Below are 26,150 nucleotides of genomic sequence, written 5' to 3' on the forward strand. Positions count from 1 at the left end.
CATATGGAAGTCCTGAATAAGGAAATTTATAGAAACAAAGTAGATTAGTAATTGCTTAGGGCAGGCAGAGAAATGGAAGGTGAAGTAGAGGGGAGAGGATGGTGGTGATAGCTAACATATAGGGTTTCTTTTTGAGGTACAATAAAGTCCTAAAATTGGTAATTTTGTACAGATCTGAATATATTAAAAAATCTTTAAATTGTGCACTTTAAAGGGATGAATTGTATGGGATGTGAATTGTATCTCAGTAAAGCTGTTTTATAAAATGTATAGCGATGTTATTACATTTAAAAATTAATAATTTCTTGACATTTTCAAGTAGTCAATGAAAACAAATTTCCAATTATCTCATAAGTTTATTCTTTAAAATATGCACAAATAATAAAAAAAAAAAAAATGCACAAAGTTCCCCATTGTAGTTCCCCTTTATCTCATTTTTCCTTGCTGGTTTTTTTTTTCCTTCCAAGTCTTTTTTCCTGTAGTTTCTCACAGTCTAAATTTTGCTGTTGCATTGCAGTGGTATAGCTTAACATATTCCTGTTCCTCTTTATTTACTGTGAATTGGTAGTTGGATCTAGAAACTTGGTCAGATTTTTGTTCAGTCTTTTTTGCAATGTCTTACTGCTCTTTTGTGAAGTTATAAACCATGAGGATTAATGCCTCTTTATCGGGGAAGGGGGGCATGCAAAATGGTGTTCTTCTAATTCTGATGTTCCTTCTTCATTTATTAGCTGGAATAGTTCTATAAAGAGAAACCTCTTTCATATTCTATTTGATTAATTAAAAACACCGTTTATGTTGGAAAGGCAGGATAAATGCTTTATTCTTTCCCCTTTTTTTAAACCAGTTTTCACTAGCCTCTTTAGAGGTGATGGATTAGTTTTGTTTTTGTTTCTAGTGTCATGCACTCATGAATTTAAACGTATTTCATTGTTTCAGTTTATTGTTCCGTTTTTGTCATTGGGAACCTCCTCGAAATGACTTTTGCATTTTGGCACACCCTTGATGATCTCTGATCGCTTCCTTGCATAGCTGATAAGATGTTCCAGGTGGACACTTAGTGCCCCCAAAGTGCAATTTGCGTTTTCTCTAAGGAGCCATGATTTCTTTTAGTGGGAAATGGAATTTGGAAGCCAGTCTGGGTGCTAGGGATATTCTTTGCTGAAGATTAACTACGTTATGAGTTCATATTGATGCTTTTAATTCAAATTCAGGGGTATAAATACAAATTACAACTTTATCTTCACCTTTTAACCACTGATAATGAATAGATATAGGCACTTTATATAGCCAAACCAGGTAGAAATTTCAGGACATATATCTATGCATTCACATATTTTCACTGCCTCTTTTGTGTGTATTATGCTAAATACTGGACAGGTTCAAAATATAAATTAGACACCATAAAATGTTTTTACTGAATCCTTTTGCTCTCTGCCTGCTCCAAGCTTCTCACAACTTGCTTTTCTGTCCCTGCTTCCCACACATTCTTTAGATGTCTTAGGCTCTAACAAATTCAACAGGATGAAATTTATTAGTGATTTATGTAAAACCCAGTATTTAGGTCCAGCTCTAACCTCTTCCCTGAACTCCAGACCAGAATGGGCAACTTCATATATAAATTTACTCTCGGATAGTCCTTTCAGAAGTATTTCAGATTGTATGCTTGAAACCAAAATGTCTCTTTTCTTTCATCTATAACCCCTACCAAAAACCAGCTCTTCCTCTTTTACTCTCTATCTTGTTTGGTGAGAACACCATCCACTCAACCATCCATGTCAAAACCTAGAGTTATGTTCTTCTCCTAGCTACTCCCCCACCCCATCCCCAATACAAAATCATGCCCAGGTGGTTTTACCTCCTAAATGTATGTTCTCTGTTCTCACTGCCACTGACTTAGTATCTTTTATCTTAAATTTGTACTGCTCTAACAGACACCCTCTATATTGCCACCAGGATAATCTTAAAATGTAGCTATAAATACACTGCTCTCCAATGGCTACCCATACCTATTGGTGTAAACATAAGTGGCCTTGAACAAAGCAGTGTTCCAAGTCTTAATTCCCCTGTAAAATCAGATTATCATCTTACCTCATGTGAGATAACGTATCTGAAGGTCCTTTATCTCAGTTTAGTTTTAGCATAATTAAAACCTTATTAGTATCATTTGGAAAGTTAGTGTCCGGTTTTGAGTTGTGGCTGGATATTTAAACATGCAAATTCTTATTAAATATCACATCCAAATTAGTTTCAAAGTTAGCAGTCTCTCATTACTTTCTCTTTAAGCATGAGGCAGCCGCCTCACTTCATATGCTGAAGAGCTACTCCATTTTAATCACAAATCCTCTGATAACTTTTATCAGCTCATCTTTATATCAGAATATACACAGTCAAGATGTGTTCTGTCATACAAGAAATAGATATTTTGAAATCTGATCTCCCATTTCATTTTATTCACACTTTTTCTAAGGTAATAATAGTAGCTAACATTTATTGAATGTTTACTTTATGCCAGGAATTGTGCTAATCTTGAAAGTGTAATTTCCATTCCTGTTACACATATGAGAAAACTGAAGCATAGAGAGATGAAGTAACTTGACTTAACATTTAATGCCTGAATGGTAAATGAAAGAGTCAGAATTCAAAACTTAATATTTGTCTAACTTAAACCATTCTGTTTTAACAACTGGGCTATATACCTTATTTGGCAAATGTTTTTCAACCCAACTGCAAAACAAAATCATAGGATTTTTTTCTCCTCAAAGTATATGTTGTTTAGCAACAGCCACTTTCATAAACACATATATACTATTTCATAAGTAATTTGGAATAAAAGGGATGGGAAGGAAACTATTTCTGAATTACTAGTTCAAATTGCAAACTATTACAAAAATATGTTTTTATTACATTTGAGTGCTACATAAATTCTGCATTTGTAATTGGATTTAAATAATATTTATTTATTCAAGAAATTTAAATTAGTTCCACACATACATATTCATCTACAGGCATATGGAGAGATACGAGACTTTTTTAAGTAGAATTATCTAATTTATAAAAAGTTCAGGTTATACTTTCTGGCTTCTGTACTACCCATATTATATATGACTTTTTCAAATAACATAATTTCATCCCAAGTTTTGCCACAATGTATGTTATTGCAGTATTTCTAAATTATATTTGTCTACGTAATTTTTTATATCATGAGACTTTTCACAGACGTGTTGGGAAATTAATGTAATACATACATGACACACAAGGCATTTCCCAGTCTTATCTTCATTTTCCTTCCATCCCATACCTCCATCTGTATCATACTTTGTACCATATGTGTCTAACCGTTACATTGAACAAACATGATTTACAGAAGTTACTCAGAATCCATTTTATTTTTGTCTCCCAGTATCCATATAAATTTATGCTGTGGGGTTAGGACTCCCTCCAATTCCTTGAGGGGCAAGTCTTAATAACTTTTCTGGTCACTTTTGGGGAACAGAAACATTATTTTCAAGAACTAATAAACTTAATTCAGAGTTAAAGTTTTTATCCTTTGCCCACCTCAGGCATATTACAGGTCTGCAGTGGAAAGTGAGGTTTGTTCGGCTTCCTTTTTCTTTCTGTTTTTCCCCTCTGCCCTTTTATTCCTCCTGATTTGCTGACGGGCTTCTGGCCCCTTCAGGATTGGGAGAGGCAAGGATTGAATAGGACGAAAGGGTCTTTAATAATAGTAGCAGTAGCAGCAGCAGTACTGTTAAGTACTGTGCTAAGTACTGTGAAAAGCAATTTACATGTATCAGGCCAGTTAATCCTCAGAACTCTCTGAGGTAGGTTCTGTTATCCCTGTTTCACTGCTGAAGAAATTAAGGTGAAGTTTGGTGACTTACCTAGGGTCCTACAGCTGTACATGGCAGTACCAGGATGCACACCCAGTCTTCTGGGTCCACAGTCTCCTCAGCCACTCCGGGTATTGCTTTTATATACTGTTGGGAGATGGTAAGCAGACTTCCTAGTCTTGGCCAGCATTTAAATCAGACTTGTATGCTCTAGATTTTTTTCAAGTGTGACACATTTTCTGTAGACCTGAAACAAAGGGCAAACTTGGCCTCAACGCCTTTCCCTTACAGGGGAGTTGGAGGGAGTGGGAAAGGGTTTGAAACTCACAACACACTGGTCACTTTCTGCAAAAATCCTTTTCTAGTATCAAACCCTGAATGTTGAAGATGGGTGTGACTCAAGGTTGAAAACTAAGTTTTCCACTACCTCCTTGTATAGGTGGCCTTGCACCTCACTTTGAAATGTAGTATCTGTTGTTTGAGGCCTCCAACCAAACCAAGATTATTGAAATGTTGTCAATACCCTGTTGCACATGTTCTCCAAACATACTATTTTTTGCCTTCATACCTTTGTTCATGCAGACGGTCCCTGGGGTCCCTGGATTATGAGTGTCACTTGCTGGAAGTCATGTTCCTCCTTGAACCTTGTGATCTTTATCAAACTAAGTGCTTTTAATGGCTGGGCCTTTATTTTTATTTTTTTATTTTATTTAGTTTTGGCTGCATCAGGTCTAAGTTGTAGCATGCAGGCTTCTCTCTAGTTGTGGCGTGTGTAGGCTCTCTAGTTGCGGGTTTCTCTCTAGTTGTGGTGTGCGCAGGCTCCAGAAAAATGTGGGCTCTCTAGTTGTGGCGCAAGGGTTTAGTTGACTTGAGGCGTGTGGGATCTTAGTTCCCTGGCCAGGCATCGAACCTATGTCCCCTGCGTTGGAAGATGGATTCTTAACCACTGGACCACCAGGGAAGTCCGTGGCTGGGCTTTTAAAGAAGCCAGGTTACTGGGGTACAGCAGATGAACGAAAAACTTTATGTAAAGGCTTCCCACTTTTTTTTCCTCTTCATCTCATTCCTGTGTGAGAGAAATCAGCAAATAATGTTAAATGATAGTTTGGTTAGGTTGATCCTGGCTGCCTAGTGTCTTGTTCTGATTACTTGTCTTTGGGAAAGTACATGGAGCAGGTTTTTATTTGAATTGTTACCTCTGATATGGTCAAGATAATTATTTCAGTGGCCTTACCTGGCTATCTTGGCACAGGGCTTTATGCCATTTATTGTGTGATCAGACTGAGAAGAATCTCAGATTGGATCATTTTGTCTTCTCATATTAGAATATTCAGTGAATTTTTTATATTTATTCAGCTGGAAATTTTCAGGGTATCTTTTTAAAAATCTTTTCCCATTCACATATACATTTACCTACAAAGAATATTCGAAAGGGATGTGTATGTAGTGGATTGATGTTTGAACCGACGTTGACCTCTGCATGCTCACATTTAGAATAATTCCCAGTGCCGTTAATAACAATTTGCCAGTACAGAGCACACACTGTACACAGGCACGTCAGGATAGTGAGCACTCACTGAGATTGTGTGAGGTCCCACGGGAGCCTGGCATGCCCATCTGCTTTATCACCAGGCAGAGTTCTACTTTCATTAGGCCCTGCCCTCTGTGATCCCTCTTCTGCCTTGCACATTCAGAGTTAAATTTTTCGTTGCTTGCTTTCACATAGCACTAGCTGTGTAGTCTTAATTAGGTACGTATGTCGTTTTCATAAAGACTAAACTTAAAGAGGTGAAGGACAATGTTTTATTTGTAATTGTGTTCCTCTTTACAAAATAAAGTGCCTCACATCTAATAAGTCAGTTATTGAATTAAGTTTTCAATAGTGTAAACAAAATCAGTTAGTAGTATGACTTGACTGTCAGAATAATTGGTTTAGTCTTAACTAATATTTATGCCCAGACAGTGGAGGTAAAAATAGTAAAGTTATGCTTAAGTTATAAACCTGCCATACCTTTCATATTGTGTACAGCTCTGGGAACCAGTCTTAAAAGTATATAGGAAGTGGAGATTGTTGAAAGTATAGCAAGGATGTTCATCAGATTTTAAGGAGCACTTAAGGGGACAAGAGATGTTTAGCTTAAAGCAGCAAATCTTAGTAAAGAAGGGAATATGACTGCCATCTTCAGTTTTTGAAAGCTTTTTCAAGGGAATAGAAAAAGTAGGCCTATTCTGCATGACTTGGGGTTTGAACCAAGAGGACCTGAAACCCTAGGATTTTGCAGCAGTATGGTGCTTTTTGAAAGAAAAAAAATTGTTTAATGTGCAAAAAGAAGAGAATAAACACCCATACTCTACCAGTGATTGCCTTGAATATGATGAAAGCTACCATCTATACACGCATTTTCCTATGTACAGTTTCAGAAGGATCATGGCCCCCTTAGTGAATCCATGAATCTCTAGTTAAGACCTCATGTTCTCTGGTTCTCTGTGTGTGTGTACAAATGTATACATACATGTATATATTTCACAAAGATGATTATTGTCTATATGCTCCCATCACATTTTTCACCAAATACATAATAATGACCACTTTTGAGTGTTCACTATATTCAGTAATTGTGCATTCATTTAATACTCAGAACCACACAATTTTCCAGGTCTATTAAATATTATTATCTTTATCTTTAATTATTATCTTTAGCATCATTTTTAACTGGTGGCTATATTTTTGAGACATTTGAAATCTTCTTTATCTAGAGATAATTTACAAGAAGTATTTCCCCAAATGTGCTTTGTTTTGCATTTATTTTAGTACTTCTTTTTTAAAAAAGACGTGTTATTTATCTTAGATAAAATAATTGATATACATAGCTATGTGTTTTCATATTTGAAAAGTACTGTGATCTAACAGTCAAAAGACCCAGATCTTAGCTTTGCTTGTCATTTGTCAGTCATTTAACTTCTCTGAGCATTAGTTTTCTTGTATTTATCAAGGGTCTATACAAGCCTCTGTGAATTCACACAGAGAATATAAAAAGAGTTTAGGGGCAAAGTACTATAAAAACTATTATTTTAAAGTATTAAATTTGCGAAATTAAAAGTATTTAAGAATGTCAGTTTTTTACATTTTTAGTGAATAAATGTGAAATCTGATAAAGGCAAACCAACTGTCTTTTTTTTTTTTTAAGGGAAAACCCAGTCAGTTGTCTGATTACTAAACATTATTTGTTTTATAAATTTACTTCCAGAAAGGTGGTTTTATTGTTAGTAATATAAACATCAGTAGCTGCTTTCATTTGTTGAGCGTTCACAAAGTGCCAAACACTGTGCTAAATAAGCATGTGCTGCATGTATTGTTCCATTTAGTCCTTAAAACAACCTTAGAGAAATTGTTGAAAGAATACGGACCTATCACATTCTAAAATATAGACTCTTGGGCACTTGTATTTACTCACTTTATATCCTAAAAGAGGCAGGATAAAGCATTAAGGTTAAGAGGGGAGGTTCTGGAGCCAGCCTACCTGGATTTGAACCCTGGGTGCCACTTAATAACTTTCTGACTTCAGCAAGTAGTTAACCTTTTTCTTTTAAATGGAGATAAAATGTACCTACTGGTAGAGACATCATGACAATCAAATTATCAAATGTGAAGCATTTAGAACACTGTCTGGCACATAGTACTCTATAATTGTCATTATTTGCAAACTATTATCTAAAACTATGTAGCTCATAAACTCTGCAACATTAGCTCACAGACCACTGATGGGACACTTTAGGGGACAGGTATAGAGAATGTATTTTAATATATTTCTTACCTTGAACTTTCTCACTGCCATCTTTCAGCTTTTTTGTTTAGCATGGTGGCCTCATGAAAACGATATAAATCACCTTTTATTTCAGCTACTAAACCACCAATTAATGCTTACTTTATGTATCTTTTAGGACATTTCTGATTTCATTTGCATCCTTGAAGAGCATCTGTAGAAGAGGAAGGAAAAGATGGGTGTGAAAACATTTACTCATAGCTCCTCTTCCCACAGCCAGGAAATGCTTGGAAAGTTAAATATGCTTCGAAATGATGGACATTTTTGTGATATCACTATTCGTGTCCAGGACAAAATCTTCCGGGCCCACAAGGTGGTACTAGCAGCTTGCAGTGATTTCTTTCGCACCAAACTTGTAGGCCAAGCAGAAGATGAGAACAAGAATGTGCTGGATTTGCATCATGTTACAGTGACTGGCTTTATACCCCTTTTAGAATATGCCTACACAGCCACTCTGTCAATTAACACAGAAAATATCATTGACGTTCTAGCTGCAGCCAGCTATATGCAAATGTTCAGTGTTGCTAGCACCTGCTCAGAGTTCATGAAGTCAAGCATTTTATGGAATACACCCAACAGCCAACCAGAAAAGGGTCTAGATGCTGGACAAGAAAATAACTCTAATTGCAATTTTACATCTGGAGATGGAAGCATTTCTCCAGTATCTTCAGAGTGCAGTGTGGTAGAAAGAACCATTCCTGTCTGCCGAGAATCACGGAGAAAGCGCAAAAGCTACATTGTTATGTCTCCTGAAAGTCCTGTAAAGTGTAGCACACAAACAAGTTCTCCACAGGTACTGAATTCTTCAGCTTCCTACTCAGAAAATAGAAATCAACCGGTTGACTCTTCTCTAGCTTTTCCCTGGACTTTTCCTTTTGGAATTGATCGAAGGATTCAGCCTGATAAGGTTAAGCAAGCAGAAAATACCCGGACTTTAGAATTACCTGGCCCATCTGAGACAGGTAGAAGAATGGCTGATTATGTGACTTGTGAGAGCACAAAAACTACCTTACCTCTGGGTACTGAGGAAGATGTCCGGGTCAAAGTAGAAAGGTTAAGTGATGAGGAGGTCCATGAGGAAGTATCCCAGCCTGTCAGTGCATCTCAGAGTTCAATGAGTGATCAGCAGACAGTGCCAGGAAGTGAACAAGTCCAAGAGGACCTTCTGATTAGTCCACAGTCTTCCTCTATAGGTATAATGTCTTCTGTGTTTTCCATGATACTATAAAGTCAAGTCAAGCATTTTTGTGCTTATTAGATAAAAATTTTGTGCTGTATCCTATAGGAAATATTAAGGAGAATAAAACATGGTAACTGGGTTTTTTAAGATGCTATTAGTACTACAATATTTTTTAATAAGTTAAACACGGGGAAGAAAGAAAATAGTTGAACAATATCTGTGGGACCCATACATGATGGCACAATTCATCTATGAATTGTGAATTACTTATAATTCAAAAAATATCAGTTTAAAAAATCCAGTTAGTGTTTTATTCTTCATTAAAATATTTATTGAAAACTTACCATGTGCTGAACTTGGGGATATGTGATGAAAAAGACAGTGCCTGAGGAGTTAATAGTCTAATTGAGGAAGCAAATGAGTAAATCAATGATTAGAGCTAGACTAGAGGTATGAACAAAGTGTTACAGGTTCACTAAGGAAAGAGCAACTTAACACTGTGTATTTGAGCTGAATCTTACATAATAAGTAGGAGTTTGCCCAGGTGAGGGAATAACATTTCTTTGAAAAAGTATAAAAGCACAGAAGTGTGTAGGAACAGTGCCTGTTTGATTAAAGCAGTGAATTCAGTGCACAGTGATGTGAATAAAGCATGGAAACCTGCAAGTATAGAAAATAATGGGAAATAAGGAAAATGAGCAGTTGAGAACATGTTGTGAAAAGCCTTGAACACTAGTTTCAGTTAGGATTGCATTCAACTGCATATAACAGAATCTCTTCAAAGTGGCTTACACCAAACAGGATTTTATTATTATTGCATAAAATGTTCAGAAATAGGAAGTCCAGGACTGGTACAGTGGCTCTGCAATGATCTAGACCCCTTATATTTTTTATAATCCATCATTCTTAGTTTTTCATCCATATACTTACTGCTTCATTGTTGTAAGATTTTTGCTTCATCTTTAGCCTTGTATTCTAGAAAGAGGTAACACTTGTATGGAAAATGTTCCTAGAAGTCCCCAAAACACTTCTGCCAGATTATGTCACGTAGTTTTTTCCAGCTGCGAGGGAATCTGGGAATACATGTATATTAGTTGCATATGTAACGGCCTCACAAAATTACAGGAAAATGGATATTGTATGCAGTTAGCAGTGTCTACCACAGCTTGGCCAAGTAAGCTTGGATTTTATCCTAGTAGTGATAAGGAGTCTACCTTAAGTGAATGAAAAATAAAACATTTACAGATATTTTAGGAAAATGCATTTGATATTGGTCAAATTCATAGAGGGTTGGCTGGGGAAACAGTCCAAAAACCAGTTACAGTACAGTTGTCTCTGTATGAATGAAGATGCTTAGAGTAATACTATTTAAAAAAAAAGGATATTAAGAGACTTTTTAAAGGCAGAATCATTACTACTTGATTATATTGAGTATATGGTTTGAGGTAACAAGAGGGTCAGGGTACCTGAATGACTAAGAAAATAGTGATAACATTTTATTATATTCCTTGATTATAAGTCAGTTTTTCATATTTTATTATCTTCGAATTCAGATGTTTTACAATTAATAATCTTTACAGTTACTTTTTCTTTCTTAATGGTACAAAAAGTAATGATAATCATACACTTGGTAGGAATCTATTAAATGCCATAACTGCTATGAAAATCAGTGAGAATAGGTGAGAGCTCAGTTTTAAGAGTGAGTCAGCAAAGTCAGTTCTTTGTGAACCATGCTTGGGTGATGACCAGGCAACATGACACAGAACCATCGAAAGGCAGGGTGGGTGAGATCAAGACTGGAGATTACCAATTTAGGACTTTCAGCAGTGACAGATTGACTCTCAACAGGAAAATGTGTATGTAAAAGCCAAAACCAAAGAACTGATCCTTGAGAAATATCTATATTCAGGGAGAGAAGAAAAGCCAACAAAGATCAATAAAGAGGATTTCTCCAAAAGATTGGAGAACTAGGAGGGCCATATTAACTTTGTTAATTTCTTGGATTTTGATCCACTGTATAAGTTTCCCAGGGTTGCCACAACAGCCATCACAAACTGGGTGATTTAAAACAATAGAAATTTATTCTTCAGTTCAGAGGCCAAAAGTCTGAAATTAAGGTATTGGCAGGCTATACTCCCTTTGAAGGCTGTAGGGAAGGATCCCTCTTTGCATATTCCTAGCTTCTGACAGTTATTAACACTGCTAGACAGTCCTCAGCGTGTAGCTGCCATCTCTCCAATTTATGCCTCCATCTTTATGGGAACTTCCCTCTGTCTCTGGCTTCAATTCCAACTCTTCCTCCTAAGGACACTAGTCATTGGATTATGGCCCACCCTACTCCAGTATGACCTCATCTAACTTGATTGCATCTGCAGAGACCCTGTTTCCAAATAAGATTATATTTACAGGTACTGAGGGTTAGGACTTGAGTATGTCTTGGGCAGGGGGACGCAGTTCTACCCACAATACCTACTAAAGATAATATTCCTAAATTTGGGTCAAGAAACTTGTATTTTTCAAGGGACCACACATTCAATAATATATTTGATGGCAGGAGATCCTAGCTATTTGACAATATGACCAAGTTTTTGTTAATTACTAACATCTTTAATCTTGAAAACCCCTTGGTACCTTCTGAATAATGAACTAATAAGTAGTTACTATTTTAATTATTTGAGAACTTAGAAACCAAATATTAATCTCATTGAATGTCTTTCTAACTAGATATGTGAATAGCCTTATTTAACCACTCTCAAGTATATCTAATCAGTTCAGATTTTGCCTTTAATATATTATTAACATGATTAAATAGAGAAGTTAGGAACATGAGTAGAATGAGCCTTTCAGTTATATAAGAATACTTTCTTTCCAGTATATACTCTTACAAATGTAGATGCTTTTACAGAGCAGACATATGAAGAACTCTAATCTGAATATCATATAATCAAATAATCCAAATGAGGTTTTTTTTCCTTGCATTCATAGCAAATGTACTAATCACTCTCAACTAACCTATCTTAACTCCAAATCTGTGCACTAAAATAAAGCCTTACAGAAAAAAAGTTTAAATTCCTAAAGTATATTAAGCAGTGAAAAAATGTAGGAGGGAGAAAAGGAAGATGTGTGTGGTACAATATTCCATAAGAATATTTCTTAAAAAGTACTTAATTTTACTTACTAAAGATGATGTATAGCAGGTAGTTTGTCATTCTAGAGGCTGAGAGTATAATACTGAGTATACTCATTATTATGAAATTCTAAAATAATAATTTAATTACTCTTGAAATTAATTCAAGTAAAATTTTACCTGTTCTTTTTATTGACAGTTGCCCAGCAGAAAGTTGCAAAATCTGACACCCTCTAATAAATACAATAAATATAGCAAATTTAACAGAAAAAAATTGCTATGTTTAGATTGGGTTTTGTTTCTCAAAAAGATGGCCATTGATATCTGGTATAGTTTACGGAAAATTTGTTTGAGGACTTCATGATATGGCTTCATTATTTGTCTTGAAGTATTCAATTATCTATATACACCAAAGACAAATAAAATAGTTCTAGATAATCCACAGTTTACTATGCTAATAAAGAAATCTAGGGTTTTTTTCTAGACTCTAAAATCTACCATTAAAATAGAAGTGATTGCTATGAGGTCAGTTAAGATGTTGAGAAATAGTTTGACAGTTTCTTGGTAGCAGTAGTGAATAGATAAACTTGTTGAGATAAGCAGTTAGAATGGTGGAGGAATTTGCAACACTGAGCATATATGCAGTATAGTGTAATGATTAAAAGTTGAGGACTTGGAGTCAGGCAGGTCTGGAGTCTGCTACCAGTTTCTGCCACTGGTAGCAGATGTAGATGTGTGACTTTGAACAAAGTCACTGAACCTCACTAGGTTTCCATAACCATAAAGCAATGATAGTAATGATAGGATTACCTATTACGTATGTCAGTGCTCTCCAGCAGTACTACCAGGGACACACCTGTAGTTGAACAAGTTGGGGTGGTGGTTTTAATATCTTATAATCGCTAACAGTTAGCTAAATATACAGAGTAAGTTAGTGTGCAGCAGGCATGTGTAAACCCTATGTCCACATAGAAGTAGTATCCTAGGTGTATTGGAAATATAAGTATCATTCATTACAACAGGAGTGACCCAGTTTTGGTCCCTTAAAACAGACAGATTCTTTAAGTGGAGTTAAATAGTTCCTGTGAGCCAGGCTCAAGTGTCTCTGAAGAGAACAAACTGGCTATCATAATCAGGATGGTCCTAGGATTAGTGTCTTTCTGATTGAATAGGCCTTGCTGTTAGGATTGTAATGACTTCAGCAGAATCATCTTGATTTGAGGTCAAGCTCCATTTTTCTATGGCTGAAGACTCTAGGATATGATATGATATAATATTCCCTATAAGAGAGAATCTACCTTCTTCAGTGCTTAAAAGAACAGTTATTAAATTTGTGTCAGCAGGGTCGGATGGAGGATAATAGATCCAGCATTCTGTTAAATTTAGATTATTAACTATGGTCAGGTGGGGGGGAAGTACAAGAGTTTTGTTTTTCCTTAAGTGGCAGAAGGAGATCTTAGGAGGTCAAAAACAATAGGATGAAGATGAAAGATCTTATTGGTTGAGATAGGCAAGATTAAAAAGAGAAAAGTACTGAAGAATCAGAAAATTAACCTGATTTTGTCATCTTGGGTAGGAGCTGTCCACTTTTGAAGTCAGTATTTTCTGGAGAATTCCTTAGAAGGAATGGACGTTCAGGAGTCAGAAGGATGTGATATGTGTCTTTTAAGTTCGGAAACATGAATCCAATGAATGCCACCTCGAACTGTTACTGCTGAATCAGTTGTTAACAATATCTGATCAGTTCCTTTCTATTGACAATCAATGGAAAGTTTTCTCTGGTGGCATCTTTTCCAGAAGACCGAAACTCCAGATTTTAAATAATTCATAAGCTCTTCTCTGTGATAAACCTGGAGTATCATTGTAGTATTTAATTGTATCAGTCGATAATCGCGTAGAACCTAAGATTTAAATCAAAATTCCCACTTGAAAAAGGCAGCCTGCTATTAACTATAAGGAGTCAACTTGTGGATGATTTATCTTATTGCAATCAAGTCTCTTGGCAGTACTTAGGACTGTGGAAGTTTGAGGGTTTTCAAGTGCTTTGATAAATATATTTTTAGAATTCTATTTGTTCTCTTTATTTTTCTTGAAGATTTTGGATGATGGGGATAGTGGGGAGTCTGAGTAAAGGATGAAGCTTATGGAGTTCTTTCAGAGCAAGATCAGTGTAATGTGTGGTCCTGTTACTCAGGAAATAGTTGGGATTTCCCTGGTCAGGAAAACAGAATCTAATTTTCCTTTTGCCATTACAGCAAAGCTCTTTAGCGTGAGGAAGCCTCAGTCTACCCTAAAACAATAATCAAACAAACTCATAGCTCATTTGGAGGTGTTTAAAGGTTTACCTCAGTGCTTGGTTCCTGTCCTTGTCTTACCAGGGTTGTGTCGTTGCCAGGAAGGCCATACACTGGAAACATTCATGGGGGTACCTCTTGAAATCCCTGCTCCAGTGTTGGTACAATGTTGGTGTATCTCAAATGAACAATCTTGTTCATGTAAGAACAAATGCAAAATGGCTCCCTGCAAAATGGCTACTTCCAACTCCAAATAGTCCTTGATGAAATTGAGTCAATTGAGAGATAAGTTTAATGTGTTAGTGTTACTGAGAAAACATGAAAGAAGTAGATGTTTGGCCTGGGAGAGATGCAGTTTCGGATTGAGATGACTCATGAGAACTGCAGCGGTCCTAAGAATAATACCTGTGTAATTAACTTGTTATTTCCAGTTGTAGAGGTGAGGGACCAGACAAAACCTCCTGGTTCTGGGCATTTGAAACTAAGAGAGCAGTCCAACTAAACAGACAAAATTGAAGTCAAGTCCTTTTAAGGTTTTTTTTAAATATCTTCATTGAAATACGACTTACAAATCATAAAATTCACCCATTTTAAGTATATACTATAGTGGTTTTTAGTATATTCACAGAGTTGTGTAATCATCCCCCCAAGAAGAAACCCTGTACCCACTAACGGTGCCTCTCTCCTAGTCCCACCCCTAGCCCTACCTAGGCAGCTGCTAATACACTATCTGTATAGATTTGCTGTTCTGGATATTTCATATAAATGGGAGCATACAGTATGTAGTCTTTTCTGACTGGCTTCTGTCAGTTTCCATTGTATTTTCAAAGCTCTTATATGTCATACCTTGTAAAGTTCTGCGGTGTTTTTGCTAGTCGGAGATCTTCTGAACTCAGCCTCCAGGGCCAGTTCAGGTGGACTAATCAGGGTCTGTGTCCATCCTCTCATTACAGTGCATTTCTCTTGTAGATAAGATAGATTGTAGACAAGATAGATAGATCATAGGAGCAGGTGTTAGAAGCCCAGAGAATGGTTTCATCAGGGAACAACGACAAGTCCAATTGGATAGCCAAAATATTGCCCAAAGACCTTTTTCTAGGAAAACAAAATAACTTCAGTGAAATATTTGAGCTCGATTCAGCATGAACTTACCTCCTAGCCAAGGGCAGGTTGCACCTTAGAAGGAATTTTAGATATGCACTCTGTTGTCAAGGTTCCCAGTGCAAGGCAGGAGGAACTTCAGCCAAATTTCTTATGAGCCCTTCATTTCTGCCAGTGCCCTGTTGCCAGAGACCACCGGAGCATACCTATAAGTAAACAAGTTGAGTTCAGTTGCCCATTTGCAACATGGGAGATCACACACCATGGGGTCTTGAGGGCTGCTCAGTAAGAAGGTGTTAGAAAGGACTTTTTAGAGGATTTGGGCTTGTGTTGTGTGATTTCAGGGAGGATTCAAGGAAGTGGGGTTTGCTCGGGGACTGCTGATGTCAGAAAGCATAGGTAACTCTATGACTGAGACTCTTAACAGATATCTAGGAATGCAGACCAAAGTGGACCTAAAGCAGCAGGCACTACCATTAGCTAGAAAGGGGAGGTTTAGTGTTTTTGTGATTGCACAGTGACCTTGTTTTTGTCTGTGCTTAAAAAAAATTATGTGTGTGAGACCAGTGTGAGTGGGTCTGATGTTGGTGTTCTGTGAGATTGTTTTATGTCCAATAGAAAACACTAGGGCTAGCTGTGAACAAACACCAGGCCCACTCCTAAGTGTCAGTGTCAGGCCAGATCCTCTTTCTCAAGTATGAAATGAGGCATTGTATTTAAAACATGTAGAACAGTGGCTGGCACATGGTAAAAGTAGTGGATGGACCACTGTAATTATTTTTCACCACCAGAAAGGTTTTTGTAAGTGTCTTAAGTACTTAAACAATGGTTAGCGAAAACAGGACTCAGTTTGATGGAACAGAAGCTATCATATAGCACTCCTCAATGATGGACGAGAGTAAGTTCTCTCTTGATAAAATAGCCGTTAACATATAAAGCTAGTTGTCTCTATAAATTTCTATTCAGAATTCTTAGTCCTCATTACCACTGAGAGCAGAATCCCTATAGTTTGTTGTTAATTTTTTTTTAATTATTTATTTATTTGGCTGCTCTGGGTCTAAGTTGCAGCACACAGGATCTTTTAGTTGCAGCATGCGGGATCTAGTTCCCTGACCAGAGCTCTAACCCAGGCCCCCTGCATTGGGAGCACAGAGTCTTAACCACTGGACCACCAGGGAAGTCCCAGAATCCCTATAGTTTTAGAAAGGAAACTTCATTTTAATAATTTAAGAAACATCACTATTACCTCAGCAAAGTAAAATTGCTTGTAAGTCCTGCTATTAAATCAGTTCAATTACACTTCCAGTTAATATGATTACTTCTGTTGTCGTGGGCAGGAACCATCATCTCAGGAAAAAGTTTACAAGGTTTATTCTTGCCGATAGTTGCATAAGTGATATAACACTATGTGTTATAATGTCCACAGTATGGATAGATTTCTTAAAGTCTGTTTTAACTCTTAATTTAGCTTGGAGTGGTTTTTATTTTTAGCTTTTGGCACATTTAACATTCCATGGACAAGAAGAGAGTGCCCTTTGTTTTACTTTCCATGCTTATTGTCCATCAGATTAGGGATCTAGAGGCCAAGGTTTAGATATTTTAGAATGTGGGAATAGATTTGTTTTAAGAGGGACCATCTGCTAGATATATCTTATACTCCATTTTAGTTCTTTTTGACCAACTTTTTAAGCAAACTCTTGATAATACCAGAATCAATCCAAAACACAGAGGGTTTTATTTCTACCTCACCATGACCCTGCCCCCTCCTAAAAGTATTATAGCTTGCTTGATGGTCAAATTTCAGTTAGATCAATCTTCCTGGCCTGCTCTAATCACACCTCCAGGCCTTTTTTGCAAATCTTTACCTATAAGTTTTATTGTTGCCTGCATTCTGAACAGCTGCAGAATACTATAAAGTAGATTTTTGTGTGTGTCGATGATGACCAGGTCCAAATACCGGGATTTTTCCAGTTTTTATCCTAGGACAGATTGAAATGTTAGTGTTTAGTTCCCTCTTTAAGGAAAAAAGTGACAATGGGAAGATACTGACAAGTGAACAACTCTTTCTTAAAACACAGCATTATCTGGTCCTCCAACCCACATTTGGTTTTAAAAACAAATGAGAAAAAAAAAAAAAAAAAACAAATGAGAAGGATCAGGAATAAGTTGGATAAATAGGCATAGGGGAAAACCATAAATGTCTTTAGATAGTAAGGGAAAGAGAAGAAGAAAAAGCATGCACAGAAATGCCAAACACACACCAGTAAGGCCGAGATGGTGGGGGGGCAGGGACCGGAGGAATGGAGTTGTAGCTGGGGGTGAATGTAAACGCATAGGGCCTTGTCCCCTTTCAGAGCCTCTATGCGTGCATTAGAACATAGTGTAACAATTGGTGTTCTGGATGATTGTCGTGAGTCATCAAGAAACAAGAAAAAATATATATCTAGTATTCTTTATTTAAGAAGTCAAGGCAAAATACAACTCTGTCACAAATTTTCTAGTGCAAATGGTTTAATAAAGAAAGCTTGGATGCCTTAAAAGGGATTAGGTTAGTTTTTTGGAAAATTTTACTTAAGTGGAAAATGTATTCATTTCCTAATGTTAGCTAATTCAAGTGTTCCAAGGGGGAAAACTGAAGTATTGGATTCTAAATTTTCATTGGGAGGAAATTTCTTCCTATGTGTCTGTTAAGAGATGATATTTATTAAATGTTCACATGTATATGGTGTTGTACAAACTGTTGCAATAAGTACATTTTAGCTTTCATTAAAATACTACAGCCAGAAGAGTGCTAGCGGTAAGGACTGCACAGCTACAGAGGCTCGTTTGTTTACTTGGGGCAGCACAGCTTATTCGCATGTGGTAAAGATATAGGCCAAGTTCAGTGCCTGATGAGAACAGGCAAGGCTGTTTGGATCTAGCCTCCCACTAAAACAACAACATGATCTTTTTTTTAAGTCACCTTTTAAAGTAATTGAAAAGATGGTCAGGGAACTACCAGGTTAATTTTAGGGGGGAGTCTGACCCAGAGGGGTAAGTACTACAAAACACTAAAACCAGTTCTTCTGTAAGACATTTGCCAAAATATCAATGGGCTTTGGTTCATCAACTCAAAGAGTGAGGGAAACAGAGGTCAACCCAGAGCATACGAAAGCTGTGAAGTCTTAGAGAAGTTGCTGCACGCATTAAGCAGCGACCCCAGAGTTTGTTGTACCACTAGAACTAAATCTGCTCCCCTTCCTCCAGACTCCAAGGGACTGTAGAAACAGTGGGCCGACTAGAAGATGAAAAGGGAAAGGGGGAGAAAACATCCCTGAAAAATGGTGGCCACAGACCTGCCTCTTGCAGATTTATATCCCACTTACTCCTTGCATGGGTAGGCCAAAGAATCTCAAACAGTGAATTGATTTAGGTAGGGCCTGCCCTCCAAGAACCTAGCAGAGGCAAATAGAAAACTTTTCTGGAAGAGGGCATATTCATCCTCCCCTCAGCAAATCAGTCCCTTGCAAATCATTTTCAAGGGCAATGACCTCTGTCAAAAACAACCAGAGCACACAGGAAAACTGGCTAATCAAACATTTTGGCAGCAGGTTGGATTTTATCAGAAAAGAGAATTGGTGAATCAGAGGATAAATTAGAAGAAATCACCTGAGTGTTACACAGAGAGAAACTATTTGTTAGTCAGGATTCTCCAGAGAAACAGAAGTGATGAGATATACATAGATGAACAGAAAGAGGTGTATTAGGAGAGAGTCACTCACGTGGTTATGGAGGGTCAGAGGTCCCACACTCTGCTGTCTGCTAGGCAGAGGCCAGAAAAGCCAGCAGTGTAGTTCCAGCCCAGATCCAAAGGCCTGGGAACTGCCGGCCTGATAGTTTAAGTCCAAGTCCGAAGGCCCGAGAACCAGAAGTGCTGATGTTCAAGAGCAGGAGAGGGATGTCCCAGCTCAAGCAGAGAGCAAACTTGCCCTTCTTTCACCTTTTTGTTCTGTGCAGGCCATCACCAGACTGAATGATACCCACCTGCATTGGTGAAGATGATCTTCCTTACTCAGTCTACCAATTTAAATGCTAATCTCTCTGGAAACACCCTCACAGACACACTCAGGAATAATATTGTACCAGCTCTCTGGTCACCTCTTAGCCCAGTATGTTGACACATAAATTAGCCATCACAGAGACAATGGTAGAGACTACAGGTATAGAAGAGGGTAAGGGTTGTGGATAGTACAAACGTAGGTGTGATGGAAGTCCTGAAAGGAGAATTTTCCAGAATCTACAAAAGACAGTAGTCTATAGGTTAGAGGCCAGCAAATCCCAAATTGGAATAATGAAAAGAAACAAGAACCTAAAATACATTATAGAGAAAATTCCAAGAAAAAAAAATTAATGACAGATTACCTTCAGAAGAATATCTGACTTTTAAATAACATTAGAAACCAGTGAAATGATATCCTCAGTGTGCTAAAGAAAATAACTGCCAATCTAGATGTCAACACACAGTGAAAATATCAAGAAAGAAGGTAAAATAAAGACATTCTCAAAGAAAAACAGAATTCAGCAGTATATCATCATTAAAGAAATGTTTAAGGATAGACTACAGGTAGAAGTAAAATGAACACATGGAAGGTTTAATATACATAAAAGAACGAAGAGCAAAGAAAGGTAAACGTGAACAGATGTGGACAAACATTGCTTATATGAAAGAGTAGGGGCTTTATCTAAACAGAAGTAAAATGTCAGGCAATAATTTGTAAATTGCAGAATGGGTGTGTATGGGAAATGATGTTAAAATGTTCTGAGATCCTTCTGTTGTCCAGGAGGAGTGAAAGTTTGGTCTAGGCTTTGCTAAGTTAAGTATGTGTCTAATTTCCAAAGCAGCCAGTAAAGTGAATAGGAAAAGATTGTGTAATTTCCAAACTAATAGAAAGGGAGAGATGGAATGATTATTATCACATATTCAACAAGTTGATTCTAAAATGTATAAAGAAATGCAAAGGGCCAGGAATAGCCAAGATTTTCAGGAAGCAAATGAACAAGGTGAGAGGATTTGCTCTACCTGATATCAAGATTTATTATAAAGCTACAGTAACTAAAGCATGGCATTCATGCAAGTACAGACAAGCAGATGGAACTAGTAGACAACCCAGAAACAGACCCATGTATTTAGAGCACTGCAGAGCAGAAAAGAAAAGACAGACTTTTCAGTAAGTGTGCTCCATCACAAAATCAACTCCAGGTGTATTAAAGAAAAGACCTAAGCGTCAAGGGCAAAACCTAAATCTTTCATAAGGTAATTTGAGATAGGGGAAGATTTTTAAAAACAAGCTCCAAAGCCATAACCATAAAGGAAAAGACTAATCAGTTCAATGAAAATATAAATCTTTTGGTCATCAAAAGAAGCTGTAGAAAGATTAGACATGGAAGAGGGGAAAATATTTGTAACATCTTTCACTGACAGAGACTTCATATCCAAAACATGAAAATAACTCTTAAAATAAAAAAGGACAACTCAATTGCAAGACTTGAACAGGCATTTCACAGAAGCAGGGTTCAGTAAATATATGAAGTTAAAAAAAGTACATATCCTATGACCACTAAGTCCATTCCTGATATAGGTACCCTAGGAAAAAAGCATGTGTATGTATGTGCATTGTTACTTGAATATATTCACAGCAGGGAATTTCCTGGTGGCCCAGTAGTTAGGGCTCTTCACTACCACTGAAGGGGGCGTGGGTTCGATCCCTGGTTGGGGAACTTAAAAAAAAAAAAACATTCACAGCAGTATTGCTCATAGTAGCCTAAAGCTGTCCATCAAGAGTTAGTTGGAAACTGAGAAGAAGCGAGAGAGCAGCACAGACATATATATACTACCAACTGTAAAATAGTCAGTGGGAAGTTGTTGTATAACAAAGAGAGTCCAACTCGAGGATGGAAGATGCCTTAGAGGACTGGGGCAGGGAGGGTGGGGGGGACTCGAGGGGGGGGGCGTCAAGGAAGGGAGGGAATATGGGGATATGTGTATAAAAACAGTTGATTGAACCTGGTGTACCCCCCCAAAAAAAAATAAAAATAAAAATAAAAAAAAAAAGAGTTAGTTGGATAGATTATGAATATTATACAAGTGTCCTACCTTCACTTACATGAAACAACATGGATAAGTCCACAATATTGAAGGAAAGAAGGATACATACAATGTGACTCATTTTATATAAAGTTTAAACCAGACAACATTAAATGGTATGTACTCTTAGGTACTCTTCTGGTGAGGGCCTGATAGTAAATAACGAGGGTGAGTCAAAAATTATCCGCACGCTGTAGAATTTATTTTAAATAACTTTTAGAAAAGACAGATATCATTTTTTGACATAATTTCCTTGCTTTTCAATACACTTTGTCCATCTGTCAACAAGCTTTCGTATTCCCTCTTTTAAAAATGTTTTAGGCTGGGTTGTGAGCCACAAATGCACCACTGTCTTCACTTCATCAGAAGTGACTCTTATCCTGCAGGGCTGCTTTCAGGGGGCCAAAGAGGTGAAAGTCTGATGGAGCAAGATCAGGACTATAGGGAGTATGCTTTAACACCTCAAAACGAAGTTTTTGCAAAGCGTCGACAGTGTGGGCAGAAGTGTGCGGACATGCACACTCTAAGACCACAAAAAACGAATCACTGCATGCTCTCTTCTTTCATGCAGATCACAAGTGGGACATCCATTTTTGCTCCCACCGCAGTTACAAATGAACTGATATAACACGTTCACACCTGCACAACAGTGACTAGGGAGACAGTAGCCTTGAACGGAAAGCGCTGATGAGACAGTGCCAACAGAAGTTTTAATATATGCGGAGTGCAGATAATTTTTGACTCATGCTCCTCTTTTAGACTTGTCCTCTGTTCCAAGTGCAGTTGCTCTATTCTGCCACTAGCGTGTGAAGGCAACCCTTGATGGTGCTTGGTGGTGTTCCAGCAAAAAACAACCCTTAGTTTATGGAATATGTATTTGAGATAAAATTACTTTTAAAAAGAAGGCGGAGGGGATTCCCTGCGGTCCAGTGATAAGGACTCTGTGCTTTCACTGCCGAGGACACGGGTTCAATTCCTAGTGGGAGAAGATCCTGCAAGCCGCACAGTGAAGCCAAAACAAATAAAAATTAAAAAAATAAAAGGAAGGGGGATAAGAAAGGAAAGAAATGATAACCATGAAGTACAGGATAATAGTTGTCTCTTGGAAGGAGGGGTTTGTGGTCAGGGAAGGGTAATGGGGACTTTCAGGATGCTGCCAGTGTTTTAGTGGGGTTTGTGAGGAGGTTACACAGATGTTCACCTTACAGCTGTCTTTTTAATTGTATGTAAAAGTTGTGTGTACAAAAAGTAAATTGTATGTCACAATAAAATAAGTTTTAAAAAACAAAACTTGTGCTTCCTTAAATGATTGTTATAACATTTAATTTTATGTGAATTTTTTAGTTTACATTTGAATTTTTCTACTTCTAAAATTTATATCAAAGAAATACTCCTAAAAGAATTTAAGTAGTAATATAAGGTTGTTGTTTTACGTGTGATTTTTCTTTAATCATATAAACATTTAATTAAAATAAAAATGTTACAGAACACTACTACTTTTGACCAATAATTCAGGGTATATACATTAGATAATCTGTTCAGAGGCTTGAAGACAGAGCTTGCCATGTATATCTTGGCTTATTTATTACACCAAAGTATTGATAGCTGTCTTCTTCTTTTATTCACAGGCTCAGTAGATGAAGGCGTCACTGAAGGGTTACCTACGCTTCAAAGCACTTCCAGCACCAGTGCTCACGCAGATGATGACGATCGGTTAGTACTAACATAGTACATAGTTTTCTTGTAAGGCCTGTGCTTGTAACTCTAAATCCAAGCATTTTATCTGGGAATTATATAAAAGTTTGTTGGGACCTCACTTCAGTATAGTTTTTAGTCATGAGGTAGCCACATAAATTAGACAACTTATAGTACAAGGATTTTTTGACATTTCCAAAACTTCCCGGCCCAGTCACTTTAAATAGTATCTATATCAGGAGTTGGCAAACCGGACCACAGGCCAATTCCGGCCACCACCTTTATTTGTAAATCAAGTTTTATTAGGGCACAGCCACGCTCATTTGTTTACATATTGTCTGTGAATGGCAGAGTTGAGTGGTTGAGATAGAGATCATGTGGTGTGCAAAACCAAAAAGTAATTATATCTGACCTGCTACCAAAAAAGTTTACTAAACCCTTATCTGTGTACTCATGATTCCCAAGCCCTTCTCTTCGCATTGACCCTTCCTGCTTGATATTTTCACATAGATGTAGCAGAGCTGTTCAGACTTAATATGGCCAAGACAGAACTCTACCCTTCTCCATCCCCTCAGACCTCCAGTCCTCCTATCTTGGTAAACAGCACCACCGTCCCCCCAATTTCTCAAGCAGTGTCTCTGGGAATTATACTTGATCCTTCTTTCTTTCGCCCCCCCCACCCCCACATTTAACCTTTAATCAAGTCCTGTCACCCCTGCTTCCAAAACATATTTCTCGTCTCCACTTTTCCTCCAGCTCTGCTACAATCACCCCAGCCCAGGTCACCACCATCTTTTGCATTGACAACTACAGGGGCCTTCAACTGGCCCCTGATTTCATTCTCCCTTATTCTAGTCATTCTCCATGTAGCAGCCAGAATGATTTTTTTTTTAATTAAGTCAGATTATGTTGCTGTTCTAAGTAGCAGATTCTTAAAATTCTCCAGTAGATTCACACTTAAAATCTAAATTCCCTATGCCTTTAAAGCCCTGCATGATATGACTTTGGCCTGACTCCCATCAGACCACACTCCTCCTTGCATACCACATCCAGCCATGCTGACCTGCTTTCAGGTCCTAGGATATTTCTAGTCCATATTTGTTCTGGCTTTGGGGCCTGTCTGCCATTTTAGGGCCTTTACTCTGCCTGAAATGCTTTCTTCCCTAATTTTCACATTGCTTATTTTCTTGAATCTTCAGATCACTGTCTAAATGTCAATTCTCAAGGAAGGTTTTCCTGACCACCAGTCTAAAATAAAACAGCACCAATCACTGTTGGATCACTCTATCTTAATTCTCTGTTCTCATCATTTTCTTGAGTGTTTATTTTCTGTCTTTGACCACTGAATATAGACTTCACTGAATTAAGTCCTCCTCATAGAGTCTAGGACAGACTTAAAAAGTGTATTTGGGGGGAAAAAAGTGTATTTTTTAAAAACTTGAAGGATTCAAAAAAGTCAAACAGGGTTTATTCTTGAATAGCTAAACCTATATGAACCAGAGTCATTTGAATAAATTAATGAAGGTCTAAACAATTGGAAATATGCCTGGATAGTGAGGTTGTCTGTCCTGTACTAGATACTGTACTGAGTGATGGGGATATTGAGAGGAAATGTAACCCTTACCCTCAAAGAGATCAAGCTGACTTTGGGGGAGGGGGAGGGGTTAAAGACAAATAAGTAAACAGATAATCATGAGTAATCTGCAGAGGGGTCTGTTGCTCTGCATAGGAGGGTACCTACCTAAACCACAGACGAATCAAAGGCTTTCAGGAGGAAGAGGTAACTTCTTGGCTACATTTCATAGAATGGCTGGGCATGTTATCTAGGCAAAAATGATAGGCAAGTAAAGGAAGTTAAATATATGAAAGCATAGCACAGAGAGAAATGTTAAGGAGGAAGTGCTTGGTATAGGTATGTTTGGGGAGTATGACGAGAAGTGAGGCTGAAAGACTCATGCAGAAGCTTGTCTGCCTTCATCCTGAAGATAACAGTGAACCATTGCAGGATTTTTATCAGGGGACTGATTTAATCAGAGAGGCCACTGTGAAACAGTGAGGATGGATTAAAGGGGTGTGGGGCTAAAGAGAAGGAATTATTAATTCAGCTATATATTGATGAGGGCCTGAATTAAAGCAGTAATAGGAAGAAAAGGATTAGAGAGATGAAGGATACCTAAAGTAAAATCATCTACGATATGTTCTTGGTCATACATCCTAGCTTAACTAAGATGCTTGGCATTCTGGATTACAGCATTGTTCCTGCTGCTGTTATAAATGAAACTTGTAATCACACTTTTAAACTGCTTCAAAAAGTCTTTAAGAGTTTTTTCTTTTGTTCATTTAAAGTTGTGCAGAAATGTTTATTGAACTTAAAAATCAGAGCCTGGTTGCCTTCTTTGGTCTGTTTTTTTAGATTGGAAAATGTTCAGTATCCCTACCAACTCTACATTGCTCCTTCCACCAGCAGCACAGAACGGCCAAGTCCAAATGGTCCAGATAGACCTTTTCAGTGTCCAACATGTGGGGTGCGATTCACCCGTATTCAGAACCTGAAACAGCACATGCTCATCCACTCAGGTAATGTTATCGTCCCTATTGTGGAATAAATGAGCACTCCAAAACATTTTCTTTTGGAATTTCAGTTAAAAATAGTAAACAGATGCTTTTGAGTTAGCAAAAAGTATATCTCTGGGAAGTCTGGTGAGGACCAATGAACATAGGTCTATTGCCGAACTGGCACAGTGTCACAAATGTATTTGCTTAATACATTTGCCACAGGCATAAGTATTCTGATTAAAACTTGAGGGAGAAAAAAATAAAGCAGATGGGATTAAAAGGGTGTGTGTGTGTTCTTTGTACTATTCTTCTTGTAACTTAGTTCTAAGTTTGTAATTATTTCCAAATAAGAAGTGTTTTTAAAAATTAATAACAATAATTTCAGTTCTACAATCCTAAATTTCTCTGTGCCCGAT

General features: G+C 37.4%; 1 protein-coding gene across 7 annotated transcripts in view; it reads left to right on the forward strand.

Annotated features, from left to right (window-relative positions):
* The window catches only part of ZBTB44 (zinc finger and BTB domain containing 44), a 69,608-nt gene that overhangs the window by 33,167 nt on the left and 10,291 nt on the right, over positions 1-26,150 (forward strand). For 2 of the 7 annotated variants that reach the window (XM_057747940.1, XM_057747943.1), the window contains exons 2-4: positions 7,776-8,850; positions 23,112-23,196; positions 25,592-25,755. In XM_057747940.1, coding sequence (XP_057603923.1) covers positions 7,833-8,850; positions 23,112-23,196; positions 25,592-25,755 — 1,267 coding nt within the window. In that variant the 5' untranslated portion in view covers positions 7,776-7,832. The remainder of the gene's footprint in view (positions 1-7,775; positions 8,851-23,111; positions 23,197-25,591; positions 25,756-26,150) is intronic. The other 5 variants (XM_057747945.1, XM_057747944.1, XM_057747941.1 and 2 more) reach the window with 4 other exon arrangements.

This window comes from Hippopotamus amphibius, chromosome 9, assembly GCF_030028045.1.
Source record: "Hippopotamus amphibius kiboko isolate mHipAmp2 chromosome 9, mHipAmp2.hap2, whole genome shotgun sequence".
In the NCBI taxonomy this organism is placed as follows: domain Eukaryota; kingdom Metazoa; phylum Chordata; class Mammalia; order Artiodactyla; family Hippopotamidae; genus Hippopotamus; species Hippopotamus amphibius.